This window comes from Euwallacea similis, chromosome 16 (genome assembly GCF_039881205.1).
Source record: "Euwallacea similis isolate ESF13 chromosome 16, ESF131.1, whole genome shotgun sequence".
Lineage (NCBI taxonomy): Eukaryota > Metazoa > Arthropoda > Insecta > Coleoptera > Curculionidae > Euwallacea > Euwallacea similis.
The window spans coordinates 7,995-23,836 of NC_089624.1; the positions used below are offsets into that span (position 1 = coordinate 7,995).

Sequence of the window (15,842 nt, forward strand, 5' to 3'; positions counted from 1 at the left end):
AACTAACCTGAACTAACCTGAACTAACCTGAACTAACCTGAACTAACCTGAACTAACCTGAACTAACCTGAACTAACCTGAACTAACCTGAACTAACCTGAACTAACCTGAACTAACCTGAACTAACCTGAACTAACCTGAACTAACCTGAACTAACCTGAACTAACCTGAACTAACCTGAACTAACCTGAACTAACCTGAACTAACCTGAACTAACCTGAACTAACCTGAACTAACCTGAACTAACCTGAACTAACCTGAACTAACCTGAACTAACCTGAACTAACCTGAACTAACCTGAACTAACCTGAACTAACCTGAACTAACCTGAACTAACCTGAACTAACCTGAACTAACCTGAACTAACCTGAACTAACCTGAACTAACCTGAACTAACCTGAACTAACCTGAACTAACCTGAACTAACCTGAACTAACCTGAACTAACCTGAACTAACCTGAACTAACCTGAACTAACCTGAACTAACCTGAACTAACCTGAACTAACCTGAACTAACCTGAACTAACCTGAACTAACCTGAACTAACCTGAACTAACCTGAACTAACCTGAACTAACCTGAACTAACCTGAACTAACCTGAACTAACCTGAACTAACCTGAACTAACCTGAACTAACCTGAACTAACCTGAACTAACCTGAACTAACCTGAACTAACCTGAACTAACCTGAACTAACCTGAACTAACCTGAACTAACCTGAACTAACCTGAACTAACCTGAACTAACCTGAACTAACCTGAACTAACCTGAACTAACCTGAACTAACCTGAACTAACCTGAACTAACCTGAACTAACCTGAACTAACCTGAACTAACCTGAACTAACCTGAACTAACCTGAACTAACCTGAACTAACCTGAACTAACCTGAACTAACCTGAACTAACCTGAACTAACCTGAACTAACCTGAACTAACCTGAACTAACCTGAACTAACCTGAACTAACCTGAACTAACCTGAACTAACCTGAACTAACCTGAACTAACCTGAACTAACCTGAACTAACCTGAACTAACCTGAACTAACCTGAACTAACCTGAACTAACCTGAACTAACCTGAACTAACCTGAACTAACCTGAACTAACCTGAACTAACCTGAACTAACCTGAACTAACCTGAACTAACCTGAACTAACCTGAACTAACCTGAACTAACCTGAACTAACCTGAACTAACCTGAACTAACCTGAACTAACCTGAACTAACCTGAACTAACCTGAACTAACCTGAACTAACCTGAACTAACCTGAACTAACCTGAACTAACCTGAACTAACCTGAACTAACCTGAACTAACCTGAACTAACCTGAACTAACCTGAACTAACCTGAACTAACCTGAACTAACCTGAACTAACCTGAACTAACCTGAACTAACCTGAACTAACCTGAACTAACCTGAACTAACCTGAACTAACCTGAACTAACCTGAACTAACCTGAACTAACCTGAACTAACCTGAACTAACCTGAACTAACCTGAACTAACCTGAACTAACCTGAACTAACCTGAACTAACCTGAACTAACCTGAACTAACCTGAACTAACCTGAACTAACCTGAACTAACCTGAACTAACCTGAACTAACCTGAACTAACCTGAACTAACCTGAACTAACCTGAACTAACCTGAACTAACCTGAACTAACCTGAACTAACCTGAACTAACCTGAACTAACCTGAACTAACCTGAACTAACCTGAACTAACCTGAACTAACCTGAACTAACCTGAACTAACCTGAACTAACCTGAACTAACCTGAACTAACCTGAACTAACCTGAACTAACCTGAACTAACCTGAACTAACCTGAACTAACCTGAACTAACCTGAACTAACCTGAACTAACCTGAACTAACCTGAACTAACCTGAACTAACCTGAACTAACCTGAACTAACCTGAACTAACCTGAACTAACCTGAACTAACCTGAACTAACCTGAACTAACCTGAACTAACCTGAACTAACCTGAACTAACCTGAACTAACCTGAACTAACCTGAACTAACCTGAACTAACCTGAACTAACCTGAACTAACCTGAACTAACCTGAACTAACCTGAACTAACCTGAACTAACCTGAACTAACCTGAACTAACCTGAACTAACCTGAACTAACCTGAACTAACCTGAACTAACCTGAACTAACCTGAACTAACCTGAACTAACCTGAACTAACCTGAACTAACCTGAACTAACCTGAACTAACCTGAACTAACCTGAACTAACCTGAACTAACCTGAACTAACCTGAACTAACCTGAACTAACCTGAACTAACCTGAACTAACCTGAACTAACCTGAACTAACCTGAACTAACCTGAACTAACCTGAACTAACCTGAACTAACCTGAACTAACCTGAACTAACCTGAACTAACCTGAACTAACCTGAACTAACCTGAACTAACCTGAACTAACCTGAACTAACCTGAACTAACCTGAACTAACCTGAACTAACCTGAACTAACCTGAACTAACCTGAACTAACCTGAACTAACCTGAACTAACCTGAACTAACCTGAACTAACCTGAACTAACCTGAACTAACCTGAACTAACCTGAACTAACCTGAACTAACCTGAACTAACCTGAACTAACCTGAACTAACCTGAACTAACCTGAACTAACCTGAACTAACCTGAACTAACCTGAACTAACCTGAACTAACCTGAACTAACCTGAACTAACCTGAACTAACCTGAACTAACCTGAACTAACCTGAACTAACCTGAACTAACCTGAACTAACCTGAACTAACCTGAACTAACCTGAACTAACCTGAACTAACCTGAACTAACCTGAACTAACCTGAACTAACCTGAACTAACCTGAACTAACCTGAACTAACCTGAACTAACCTGAACTAACCTGAACTAACCTGAACTAACCTGAACTAACCTGAACTAACCTGAACTAACCTGAACTAACCTGAACTAACCTGAACTAACCTGAACTAACCTGAACTAACCTGAACTAACCTGAACTAACCTGAACTAACCTGAACTAACCTGAACTAACCTGAACTAACCTGAACTAACCTGAACTAACCTGAACTAACCTGAACTAACCTGAACTAACCTGAACTAACCTGAACTAACCTGAACTAACCTGAACTAACCTGAACTAACCTGAACTAACCTGAACTAACCTGAACTAACCTGAACTAACCTGAACTAACCTGAACTAACCTGAACTAACCTGAACTAACCTGAACTAACCTGAACTAACCTGAACTAACCTGAACTAACCTGAACTAACCTGAACTAACCTGAACTAACCTGAACTAACCTGAACTAACCTGAACTAACCTGAACTAACCTGAACTAACCTGAACTAACCTGAACTAACCTGAACTAACCTGAACTAACCTGAACTAACCTGAACTAACCTGAACTAACCTGAACTAACCTGAACTAACCTGAACTAACCTGAACTAACCTGAACTAACCTGAACTAACCTGAACTAACCTGAACTAACCTGAACTAACCTGAACTAACCTGAACTAACCTGAACTAACCTGAACTAACCTGAACTAACCTGAACTAACCTGAACTAACCTGAACTAACCTGAACTAACCTGAACTAACCTGAACTAACCTGAACTAACCTGAACTAACCTGAACTAACCTGAACTAACCTGAACTAACCTGAACTAACCTGAACTAACCTGAACTAACCTGAACTAACCTGAACTAACCTGAACTAACCTGAACTAACCTGAACTAACCTGAACTAACCTGAACTAACCTGAACTAACCTGAACTAACCTGAACTAACCTGAACTAACCTGAACTAACCTGAACTAACCTGAACTAACCTGAACTAACCTGAACTAACCTGAACTAACCTGAACTAACCTGAACTAACCTGAACTAACCTGAACTAACCTGAACTAACCTGAACTAACCTGAACTAACCTGAACTAACCTGAACTAACCTGAACTAACCTGAACTAACCTGAACTAACCTGAACTAACCTGAACTAACCTGAACTAACCTGAACTAACCTGAACTAACCTGAACTAACCTGAACTAACCTGAACTAACCTGAACTAACCTGAACTAACCTGAACTAACCTGAACTAACCTGAACTAACCTGAACTAACCTGAACTAACCTGAACTAACCTGAACTAACCTGAACTAACCTGAACTAACCTGAACTAACCTGAACTAACCTGAACTAACCTGAACTAACCTGAACTAACCTGAACTAACCTGAACTAACCTGAACTAACCTGAACTAACCTGAACTAACCTGAACTAACCTGAACTAACCTGAACTAACCTGAACTAACCTGAACTAACCTGAACTAACCTGAACTAACCTGAACTAACCTGAACTAACCTGAACTAACCTGAACTAACCTGAACTAACCTGAACTAACCTGAACTAACCTGAACTAACCTGAACTAACCTGAACTAACCTGAACTAACCTGAACTAACCTGAACTAACCTGAACTAACCTGAACTAACCTGAACTAACCTGAACTAACCTGAACTAACCTGAACTAACCTGAACTAACCTGAACTAACCTGAACTAACCTGAACTAACCTGAACTAACCTGAACTAACCTGAACTAACCTGAACTAACCTGAACTAACCTGAACTAACCTGAACTAACCTGAACTAACCTGAACTAACCTGAACTAACCTGAACTAACCTGAACTAACCTGAACTAACCTGAACTAACCTGAACTAACCTGAACTAACCTGAACTAACCTGAACTAACCTGAACTAACCTGAACTAACCTGAACTAACCTGAACTAACCTGAACTAACCTGAACTAACCTGAACTAACCTGAACTAACCTGAACTAACCTGAACTAACCTGAACTAACCTGAACTAACCTGAACTAACCTGAACTAACCTGAACTAACCTGAACTAACCTGAACTAACCTGAACTAACCTGAACTAACCTGAACTAACCTGAACTAACCTGAACTAACCTGAACTAACCTGAACTAACCTGAACTAACCTGAACTAACCTGAACTAACCTGAACTAACCTGAACTAACCTGAACTAACCTGAACTAACCTGAACTAACCTGAACTAACCTGAACTAACCTGAACTAACCTGAACTAACCTGAACTAACCTGAACTAACCTGAACTAACCTGAACTAACCTGAACTAACCTGAACTAACCTGAACTAACCTGAACTAACCTGAACTAACCTGAACTAACCTGAACTAACCTGAACTAACCTGAACTAACCTGAACTAACCTGAACTAACCTGAACTAACCTGAACTAACCTGAACTAACCTGAACTAACCTGAACTAACCTGAACTAACCTGAACTAACCTGAACTAACCTGAACTAACCTGAACTAACCTGAACTAACCTGAACTAACCTGAACTAACCTGAACTAACCTGAACTAACCTGAACTAACCTGAACTAACCTGAACTAACCTGAACTAACCTGAACTAACCTGAACTAACCTGAACTAACCTGAACTAACCTGAACTAACCTGAACTAACCTGAACTAACCTGAACTAACCTGAACTAACCTGAACTAACCTGAACTAACCTGAACTAACCTGAACTAACCTGAACTAACCTGAACTAACCTGAACTAACCTGAACTAACCTGAACTAACCTGAACTAACCTGAACTAACCTGAACTAACCTGAACTAACCTGAACTAACCTGAACTAACCTGAACTAACCTGAACTAACCTGAACTAACCTGAACTAACCTGAACTAACCTGAACTAACCTGAACTAACCTGAACTAACCTGAACTAACCTGAACTAACCTGAACTAACCTGAACTAACCTGAACTAACCTGAACTAACCTGAACTAACCTGAACTAACCTGAACTAACCTGAACTAACCTGAACTAACCTGAACTAACCTGAACTAACCTGAACTAACCTGAACTAACCTGAACTAACCTGAACTAACCTGAACTAACCTGAACTAACCTGAACTAACCTGAACTAACCTGAACTAACCTGAACTAACCTGAACTAACCTGAACTAACCTGAACTAACCTGAACTAACCTGAACTAACCTGAACTAACCTGAACTAACCTGAACTAACCTGAACTAACCTGAACTAACCTGAACTAACCTGAACTAACCTGAACTAACCTGAACTAACCTGAACTAACCTGAACTAACCTGAACTAACCTGAACTAACCTGAACTAACCTGAACTAACCTGAACTAACCTGAACTAACCTGAACTAACCTGAACTAACCTGAACTAACCTGAACTAACCTGAACTAACCTGAACTAACCTGAACTAACCTGAACTAACCTGAACTAACCTGAACTAACCTGAACTAACCTGAACTAACCTGAACTAACCTGAACTAACCTGAACTAACCTGAACTAACCTGAACTAACCTGAACTAACCTGAACTAACCTGAACTAACCTGAACTAACCTGAACTAACCTGAACTAATCCTTTATATGATACCGAAATATGTTGTTAAAAACACTAGAAAACCACTCTGAAATTACTAGAAAACCCGAGAAGTATCTCTGAAATCAGTAACAAACCCGAGAGAATACTACAAAATATCCTAATTCTTTATGAAATACTCTCAAGTTGTATCAGAAACACTAGAAAACTACTTTGAAAGTATGAGAAAACCCGAGAAGTATCTCTAGAATCAGTAACAAACCCGAGAGAATACTACAAAATATCCTAATTCTTTATGAAATACTCTAAAGTTGTATCAAAACACTAGAAAACTACTTTGAAAGTATGAGAAAACCCGAGAAGTATCTCTAAAATCAGTAACAAACCCGAGAGAATCCTACAAAATATCCTAATTCTTTATGAAATACTCTCAAGTTGTATCAAAAACACTACAAAACCACCGTGAAATTTACAGAAAACCCGAGAAATAGTCTGAAACTACTCTGAAATTACTAGAAAACTACTTTGAAAGTATGAGAAAACCCGAGAAGTATCTCTGAAAATAGGAACAAACCCGAGAGAATCCTACAAAATATCCTAATTCTTTATAAAAATACTCTATGATGTTGTTAAAAACACTAGAAAACTACTCTGAAATTCCTAGAAAACCCGAGAAGTATCTCTGAAAATAGGAACAAACCCGAGAAGTTTACTAGAAATGTAAGAAATAGTCTCCCAATATCCTAGCAAACCCGAGAGAATTCTACAAAATATCCTAATTCTTTATGAAATACTCTCAAGTTGTATCAGAAACACTAGAAAACTACTTTGAAAGTATGAGAAAACCCGAGAAGTATCTCTAGAATCAGTAACAAACCCGAGAGAATACTACAAAATATCCTAATTCTTTATGAAATACTCTAAAGTTGTATCAAAACACTAGAAAACTACTTTGAAAGTATGAGAAAACCCGAGAAGTATCTCTAAAATCAGTAACAAACCCGAGAGAATACTACAAAATATCCTAATTCTTTATAAAAATACTCTATGATGTTGTTAAAAACACTAGAAAACTACTCTGAAATTACTAGAAAACTCGAAAAGTGTCTTAAGTATCATAACAAACCCGAGAGAATCGTATAAAGTAAAGAAACACCGAAAAGTATCTAAATTTACGAAGTTTATACTCGGTTAGTTCAGATCTCCTTTGTCATTCTTTTAAAAAACAAGAAAAAGTGAAAAGTATCTCAATATCCTAACACACCCGAGAGAAGCATAGAAAAGTACAAGAAATATACGAAGAAACAGAAAAGTTGTTTGTACTCGGTTAGTTCAGATCTCCTTTGTCCTTTTAAGAAACAAGAAAATATAAGCACACCCGAGAGAATCCTAGAAAAGTACAAGAAACACACAAAAGTGTCTTAATCCGAAATAATCTCTAATGTACCAAGTTTCTAAAATTACCAAGAAACACAGAAAAGAGTCCTTTTTTTTTTTTCTAGTTTACACTCGGTTAGTTCGGATCTCCTTTGTTATTTTTTAAGAAACACAAGAAATGTAGAAGTATCTAAATATTCTCATCCTTTATGAAACACTCTAAAGTTGTATGAAAACACAGTTAAAACTACTTTGAAAATACTAGCAAACCCGAGAAGTTACTAGAAAAAGTAATAAAAGTATCCCAAAATCGTTACAATTCCGAGAGACTTACTAGAAAAATGTAAAATAATCCCTCAAAAATCTCAGAAACTAGAAAATGTTCAAGTCTCTACGAATCACACACCGAAAAGTATCTCAAATTTCCTAGAAGCTCGAAAAAGTATGTTACAGTCGGTTAGTCTTGTTCTTTAAGAAAAATGTCAAAATCCGAAATAGTCTACGAATCATAGCAAACTACAAGAAATATACAAAAGTACCTAAATCTACGAAGAAACAGAAAAAGTGTTTGTACTCGGTTAGTTCAGATCTCCCTTGTTCTATAAGAAACGCTAGAAAAGGGAAAAGTGAAAAGTGTGTCTTAATATCCTAGCAAACCCGAGAGAAGCATAGAAAAGTACGAAAATATCCTAATCCTTCTAAAATAATTCAAAATGTCAAAATTCTAGAAGAATACGAGAAACGTACAAAAGCATCTAAATTTACGAAGTTTGTACGCGGTTAGTTCGGATCTCCTTTGTCTTATAAGAAATAATAATCTCAAATAGTAACAAACCCGAGAAGTTAGTAGAAAATAAGAAATAAGCCCTACGAATCATAAGAATACAAAGAAATACATAGATATCCTAAGCCACCCGAAAGAGTCATAGAAGAATTTAAAGAAACACCGAAAAGTATCTAAATCTACGAAGTTACTGAAAAAGTTCGTGTCTCCTTTGTCATTCTTTTAAGAAACACAAGAAATGTAAAAGTATCTAAATATCCTGATCCTTTATGAAATACCTAAATATGTTGTGAAAACACTCGAAAAAAAATAAGAAATAGTCTCTCTAATCTAAGCAAACCCGAGAGACTTACTAGAAAAGGGAAAAAAGTCTCCACGGATCGTAAGAATCTAAGAAACACAGTAAAGTATCTCGATTCGTCAAGAAAGTGTTATAAGAATCCTAGCTAACTTGAGAAATATACTAGAAGACGCATAAAAATATCCTAATTCGTAATAATCCGACACCGAAGTTCTAAGAAACACTAGAAATACCCAAATCCTACTCAAAATATATAAAATCCGAGAGACGCCAGAAAAAGTAAAAAAGTCTACGAATCCTAGCTAACACAGGAAAATCTTACGAAGAAAGAAAGAGTGTTTATAATCGGTTAGTTTTGTTCTTTAAGAAAAAATGTCAAAAACAGTCAAGTATCTAATTATCCTAGCAAGTCCTAGAAAAGTACGAGGAAACACAAAAGTATCCTAATCCTTCAAGAAATACTAAATTATGTTGTTAAAAATCACTAGAAAACTCGACAAGTCTCTCAAAATCAGTACAAACCCGAGAGAGAGAGAAGCATAGAAAAGTACAAGAAATATACAAAAAATCAAGTGTCTATACTCGGTTAGTTTAGGTCTCCTTTGTTGTCTTAATCCGAAATGATCTCTAAATATCCTAGCTAACGCGAAGTCATATAAAAGCACAAAGAATGTACGAAGTATCCTAAATCCTTTTTCTAGTTTATACTCGGTTAGTTCAGATTTCTCTTTAGTCTTTAAGAAACATAAAAAATGTCGAAGTACCTAAATATCTTATCAAACTCAAAAAATCCTATAAGAATACCAGAAACATACAAAAGTGTCTAAATCTACGAAGTTACAGAAAAGTTGTTTTTACTCGATTAGTTCAGATCTCTCTTTAGTCTTTAAGAAAACACAAGAAATGTAAAAGTCTCCACGAATCGTTACAAATCCAAGAAAAGCACAAAAATGTCTAAAAGTACAGTTACTCAAAGAAATATCTCAAATTACAAAAAAGTGTTTGTACTCGGTTAGTTCGGATCTCCTTTGTCATTTTTTAAAAAACACTAGGAAAGTGAAAAGTATCTCAATATCCTAGCAAATCCGATCGAAAGTTCCGTAAAGTACACTAGAAATCCTAGAAAACTACTCTAATTATATGAGGAAACACGAAAAGTATCAGTACAATCCTGACAAGTTACTGGAAAAAGTGAATAAAGTATCCAAGTCACTAAGAAACACAGAAAAAGAGTTCTTTTCTTCGTTATCGGTTAGTGTCGTCCTTTAAGAAAATACGAGAAATGTCGAAAATAATGTGTGATCGTGTAAAATCCACAAGATAATAATAAGTATAAGTTTCTGTAAAATAATAGAAAACACGAAAGTATCTCAAATCACACAAAAGAGTTCTTTCTTTTGTTTATAATCGGTTAGTTTAGGTCTCCTTTGTCATATTTAAGAAACACAAAAAATGTCCAAGTATCTAATCCTAGAAATTCCTAAAAGTACGAAGAAAAGCGTCTAAAATTACAAAAGTGCAAGTTTCTGGAAATTCCTAGAAATATAATTAAGTATCCAAATTTACGAAGATACCGTAAAAAGTCGTTTATACTCGGTTAGTTCAGATTTCCCTTGTTCTATAAAAAGCACAAGAAATCTAGAAATATCTAAGAATCCTAGGAAACACAAGAAATGTGAAAAAGTATGCAAATATCCCATAATACAAGAAACTTCACAGTGTCTAATTTTAAATAAAGACGAAAAAGTATGTTTTAGTCGGTTAGGTTTGCTAGTCTTATAAATGCACAAAGAATCAAAAATAGTGTTTATCGTCGGTTAGTATAGATCTCGCGTGTTCTATAAGAAATCCAAATATCCTAGCTGACACGTAAAATGCAATAAAAGCATCTAAATTACTAAGAATCCGAGAAATCACATAAAAGTACTAAATCACGAAGAAGCACTGAAAAGTATCTCAATTCATTAAGTACTCTAAGAATTGTAGCAAATCCAAGAAATATCTAATTATCCCATAAAAGTACAAATATACTAAAGTATCTTAATCCTTCTAAAATCCAAAGAAAGTCTTGTCTTGTAAAGTTACTCTAGAAATTCAAAATATTCGAAGAATCACAGCAAATCCATCAAGTCCCATAAGAGCACAAATGTAGTTACTCGAAAAAGTATCCTAAATCACGAAGAAGCACTGAAAATGTCTAAAATCCCAATAATGTGCGAAATCCCTAAATCACAGAAAATATCAAAAGTACTATGAAAAGTACAATTACTCCAAAAGTTGTTTCTTCTCGGTTAGTTCGGGTTTCTTTTGTTCTTTGAAGAATCGCAAGAAATCTCGTAAAGTATCATAATTTACTAAAATACAAGAAAAGACAATAAGAATCCCAATTCACTAAGAAACACAGAAAAGTATAAAAGTAGTCGGAAGCTGTGAAATCCCCAAGGAATTCAAAAAGTTCTCTTTTTTATTTTAGTTCCGGTTAGTACGGGTTTATTTCGTCTCTAGTAGAAATAATCAAAAATGTGTCTAATTGAAGAAATCCTTAAAAAGTGCAAGTTTCTGTTAATTCCTAGAAATATAAGAAAGCGTCTAAATATCCTAGCAAATCCGAAAATCATCTCGATTACTAAGAATCACGAAAATGTACAAATAGTCGAAAAGTGTGAAATTCTCTACAAAAGACGAAAAGTATCTAAATTTACGAAGAATCGTAGAAATGCTAAAAGTACCGTAAAATCCCTAAAAGTCTCAAAAATTACTAAGTTATTAAAAGTATGAAGAATCATAGGAAAGTGTTGTTTTAGTTAGTTAGTTCGGGTTTCCTTTGTCTCTTCAAAATTACAAAAAGTGGAAATCATAGAATATATCTAAAAAGTACCGTGAAAAGCACAGTTATCCGAAAAGTCGTTTATAATCGGTTAGTACGGATCTCCTTTGTTCTTTAAGAAATCACACGAAAAGTAGAAAAAAGTCCAAAAAGTTCAAGTTCCTATCAAAATCATACAAAATGCAAAAAGAGTCTAATTCTAGAAATCCTTAAAAAGTACAAAGTTCCCATGAATCCTACAAAATCCATATAAATTGCAGAAAGTTCAAATCTCTGTAAAATGTCCAAATCATAGTAAATTCCTAAAATCACAGAAAAGTATTCTTTTGTTACAAGTCCGGTTAGTTTCGTTTCTTTTCAAAATACGCAAATAGTGTCTAATCCTAGCTAAATCGACAAAATGTGAAAAATGTTAGAATCTATGAAAAGTACAAGAAATGACAAAGTTACTGTGAATTCCTAAGAAATGTCTAAAAGTGCAATTCTCTTTAAGAATCCTAGAAAAGTGTTACAGTTACTAAAAATGTCGAAAAAGTTCAAGTTCCTAAAATTACAAGAAAAAGTGGAAATCATAGAAATATCCATAAAAATCCCAATACTTCCAAATTTATAAGAAGTGTGAAGAATCCTAGAAAATCATCAAGTTACTCGAAAAGTGTTGTTAGTTATGTTTCCCTTCTTTTCTTTTAAAACTTCCAAATTCGTCTCTTCTCCCTTCTTCTCAAGAATAGTCGATTCCTATGTTCTTATAAAATCACGCGGAAATAAAATAAGCAAATCCTAGCTAACCTGAGAATTCCTTCAAATTGTACAAAAAGTGTGCTCCTGTAAATTCCTAGTCGTACTGTTTCAGTCAGTTAATTCAATTTCCTTTGAGAATCCTAGAAAATCATCAAGTTACGAAAAAATAATCTAATCCTAGCTAACCTGAGAAATTATCCTTTAATCCATCCATCCTTTAAATTGTTCACTTCGAGTCAATTTTGTCTCTTCTAAGAAATATCATCAATCCCTTAAAATTACAAAGAAATAAATTAAATAATCAAATCCTGTACGTATCTGTTAATTCCTAGAAAATATTCAGTTACAAGATACTATGAAATTCCCAAAAAGTGTTGTTTTAGTCGATTACTCATGTCTCGTTTCAAGTCATCACGAAGAGATACTGAAAAATAGCAGAGTTACTATAAATCCTAAAATTGCAAGAAATAGTCGCAATTTATCTTCGTTTAGTCAGTTAATTCAATCTCCTTTGAGAATCATAGAAAAGTCGTGAAAAGTGTCTAAAAGGTAGTTTCCGTAAATTCCTAAGAAGTTTCAAAAAGTGCTGTTTTCCTCAAAAATCTTAAATAATGTTGAATCACTATAAATTCCTAAAATGCAAGAAATAGTCGAAATTTATCTTCTTTTAAAATTTATTGTTTTAGTTCAGTTTTCATTAAATTATGCAAGTTCCTATAATTACTTTGTTTCAATCAGTTGATTCACACTCTTCAAGAATAGCTGTTATCTTCCAAAGTTGTATAATCGGTTAGTTAGGGTTTATTGGGTTTCTTTTCAGAATCCTAGAAAGCTCAAGTTTTTGTAAATTCCTTCGAAATGGTATTTCAATTATGTAGTTCCAATTGAATGCAGTTTCTTCAGAAGTCCCAGAAATCACACAAATGTTCAAGTATCTGTATATTCCTTCGAAGTAGTGATTTAATCATGTAATTCCTATTTCTCCAATAATCCTAGAAGTCACACAATTGCCCAAGTTTCTTCTTAATTCCTAAAAGCACTAGAAGTTACTGTTTTAGATAGTTAGTTCAGATCTCCTTGTTTTCTTTCTATTTCAATAATTCCGAAATATCCGATTCAATCATCAATACTAGTACCTATTTCCACCATCTCACATCTTCCTTATATTCCAGTAATTTCACACTATCCTATATCAATCTAATCCCTTCATAATATCTTCTGCACGTTTCGATACTTATCCCCTTTCCATCAAATCCAAAGAAATACAGTAATATCCATCCTTCCTTTCTAATCCCATCTCTTCTCCTAAAATCACATCCTTTCTATTCAATACATCTCTCAAGCTACATCCAAATAGATTCACAAATATCCTACATTTCTTATAATATCCATATCATCCGTTACTTTCCTCTAATATCTATCATTCCTATAGTTCGTTCATCTTTCCCTATGTTCTCATAAGTTAGATTAGTTATCCCCATCGCCTAATATCTCTCTCAAATTCAATACTAGTATCTCTATTCTCCTCATTCCCCACGCTGTAATATCTACAGTCTTCTTATAATATAGTCATCGGACCTATAATCCTTCTCGATAATCATCAATATATCCTTCTAATCTAGTAAAATATCAATGTTCTCATAGTTCTCTTAATAATCCATCATCTAGCTATCAATACACACTCTTATCTCTCTCTCATTTATCTAATACTTCACCATCCTCTATAAATCTCACAGTTCTTTTAATAATCCATCCGCTTCCTATCTCCCCGAATGCCTAAATCATCCGTCTCTCAGTACTTCCCTATCCGTCAGGAATATAATCTCATAATAATATCCCATCGATGTCTCTTCTAGTAGTTCCTTCTCTACAGTTCTTATAAATTCCGTATCTAGTTCCCTCCTTCCTAAAATATCTCTCATAGCTATCCTTTCTATGCTCAGTAAATCATCTAGTCCCATCTAAATAGTCTTCTCTCAAAGTTACTCATAGTGGCTCTCCTATAAATCCTTCACAAATAGCTCTCTTACTATCAAAGTTCAGTTACTTCCTTCCTTCATCCCCATCTCCTATCCCTATAATAATAGTTCCTTCACTATCTCTCCCTCTCACATCTTCTAATATCTCTTAATCCATCCCTTTCCTAGTTCTCTTCACTCTCTCTAATCCCTACAAGCCCCCGCTTGCGAGTTCCCTTGGAAATATCTCCGAATCCTTCCCTATATCCTCCCACCACATCCCAGTTCTCTAGTAATATCAATACTTCCTTCCCTAGTCCCCCATCAGTACACTTCCCTTCTTTCCAATCTCTCCCCTTCACCCTTTCCAGCTCATCTCTTTCCGTACCTTCTCTTATCCCCGCTATATCACTATAATCCCCTTCTCACTAATCCCCTATTCATCATCCCTTTTAATAATATCTACACACTCTTGTCCCTCATCCCTATTCCTCCGTCTCGCTTCTTAATCCCTTCCTCTCTCAATCTCTAGTTAGCTTACTCCTATCCATCATCCTCTACTCCCCCCGTTGGAATACTCCGCTCCCTCATCGTTCGTCCCCCTTTGTATCAATACTCTCTTCCCACACCAATAATAGCAATACTTCTTTCCCCCAATGTTCTAGTACTCCTGTCCCTCATCGTTCGTCCCCGATTGTATCAATACTTTCTTCCCTCAATGTAATATCAATACTTCTTTCCCTAATGTTCAAGAATTCCTATCCTTCATCCCTTCCCCGTGAAAGTTCTAATACTCCTTTCCCACATCCCCCTTCTCCAGAGTTCACAAATTCCCATCCTTCATCCCTTTCCCTTCCCAATTCAAATACTCCTTTCCCTCATCCCTATAGTCCCCCTTTCCCCTCTCGCACCTTCTTAGCTCCCTTCCTAGTCCCCCAGTTCTCATCCCATTCCCCCATCCTTTCCTCGTTCCTTTTCCATCCCCTTCATAATCCCACCTTCCTTCCAAAAGCCTTCAATCCCCCTCCCTCTCTCTTATCCTCCCTTTTCCCAAGCTCTTCTTATCCTTCATCCCTTCTAAAATACTCACCTTCTAGCCTTCCTTCCCTTTCCTTTAAAGCCCCCCTTCCTTCATCCCTCATAAAAGCCCCCATTCCCCCTCCTTCTTAAAATCTATATCCTTCCTAGTCCCCCTTTTCTGCTTCAGCATCGTCTTCTTCTCCTATCCTGCCAATCCTCTCTGCTCCTTTCTAATACTCACCTTATCTCTCATCCCTTTCTAGTCCCCCCTTTATCCTCCTTCTTAATCCCTTCTTTTCATCCTCTATTCCTTCCATCCCCTTTTAGTACACTCTTATCCTTCATCCTTATTCCGTGTACTCCCATCCCTCATCCCTTTTCTAAAATGTTCCCATACTCCTGCCCCTTATCCCTCTT

The 15,842-nt window shown here is 36.1% G+C and overlaps 1 protein-coding gene across 1 annotated transcript; it reads left to right on the plus strand.

Moving 5' to 3' along the window:
- Positions 1–15,149: 15,149 nt before the first annotated feature.
- LOC136414174 (uncharacterized) lies at positions 15,150–15,575 on the plus strand. Its single transcript, XM_066398034.1, has one exon. It carries the CDS (start codon positions 15,150–15,152, stop codon positions 15,573–15,575), a length of 426 nt encoding a protein of 141 aa, XP_066254131.1.
- The last annotated feature ends 267 nt before the right edge of the window (positions 15,576–15,842 follow it).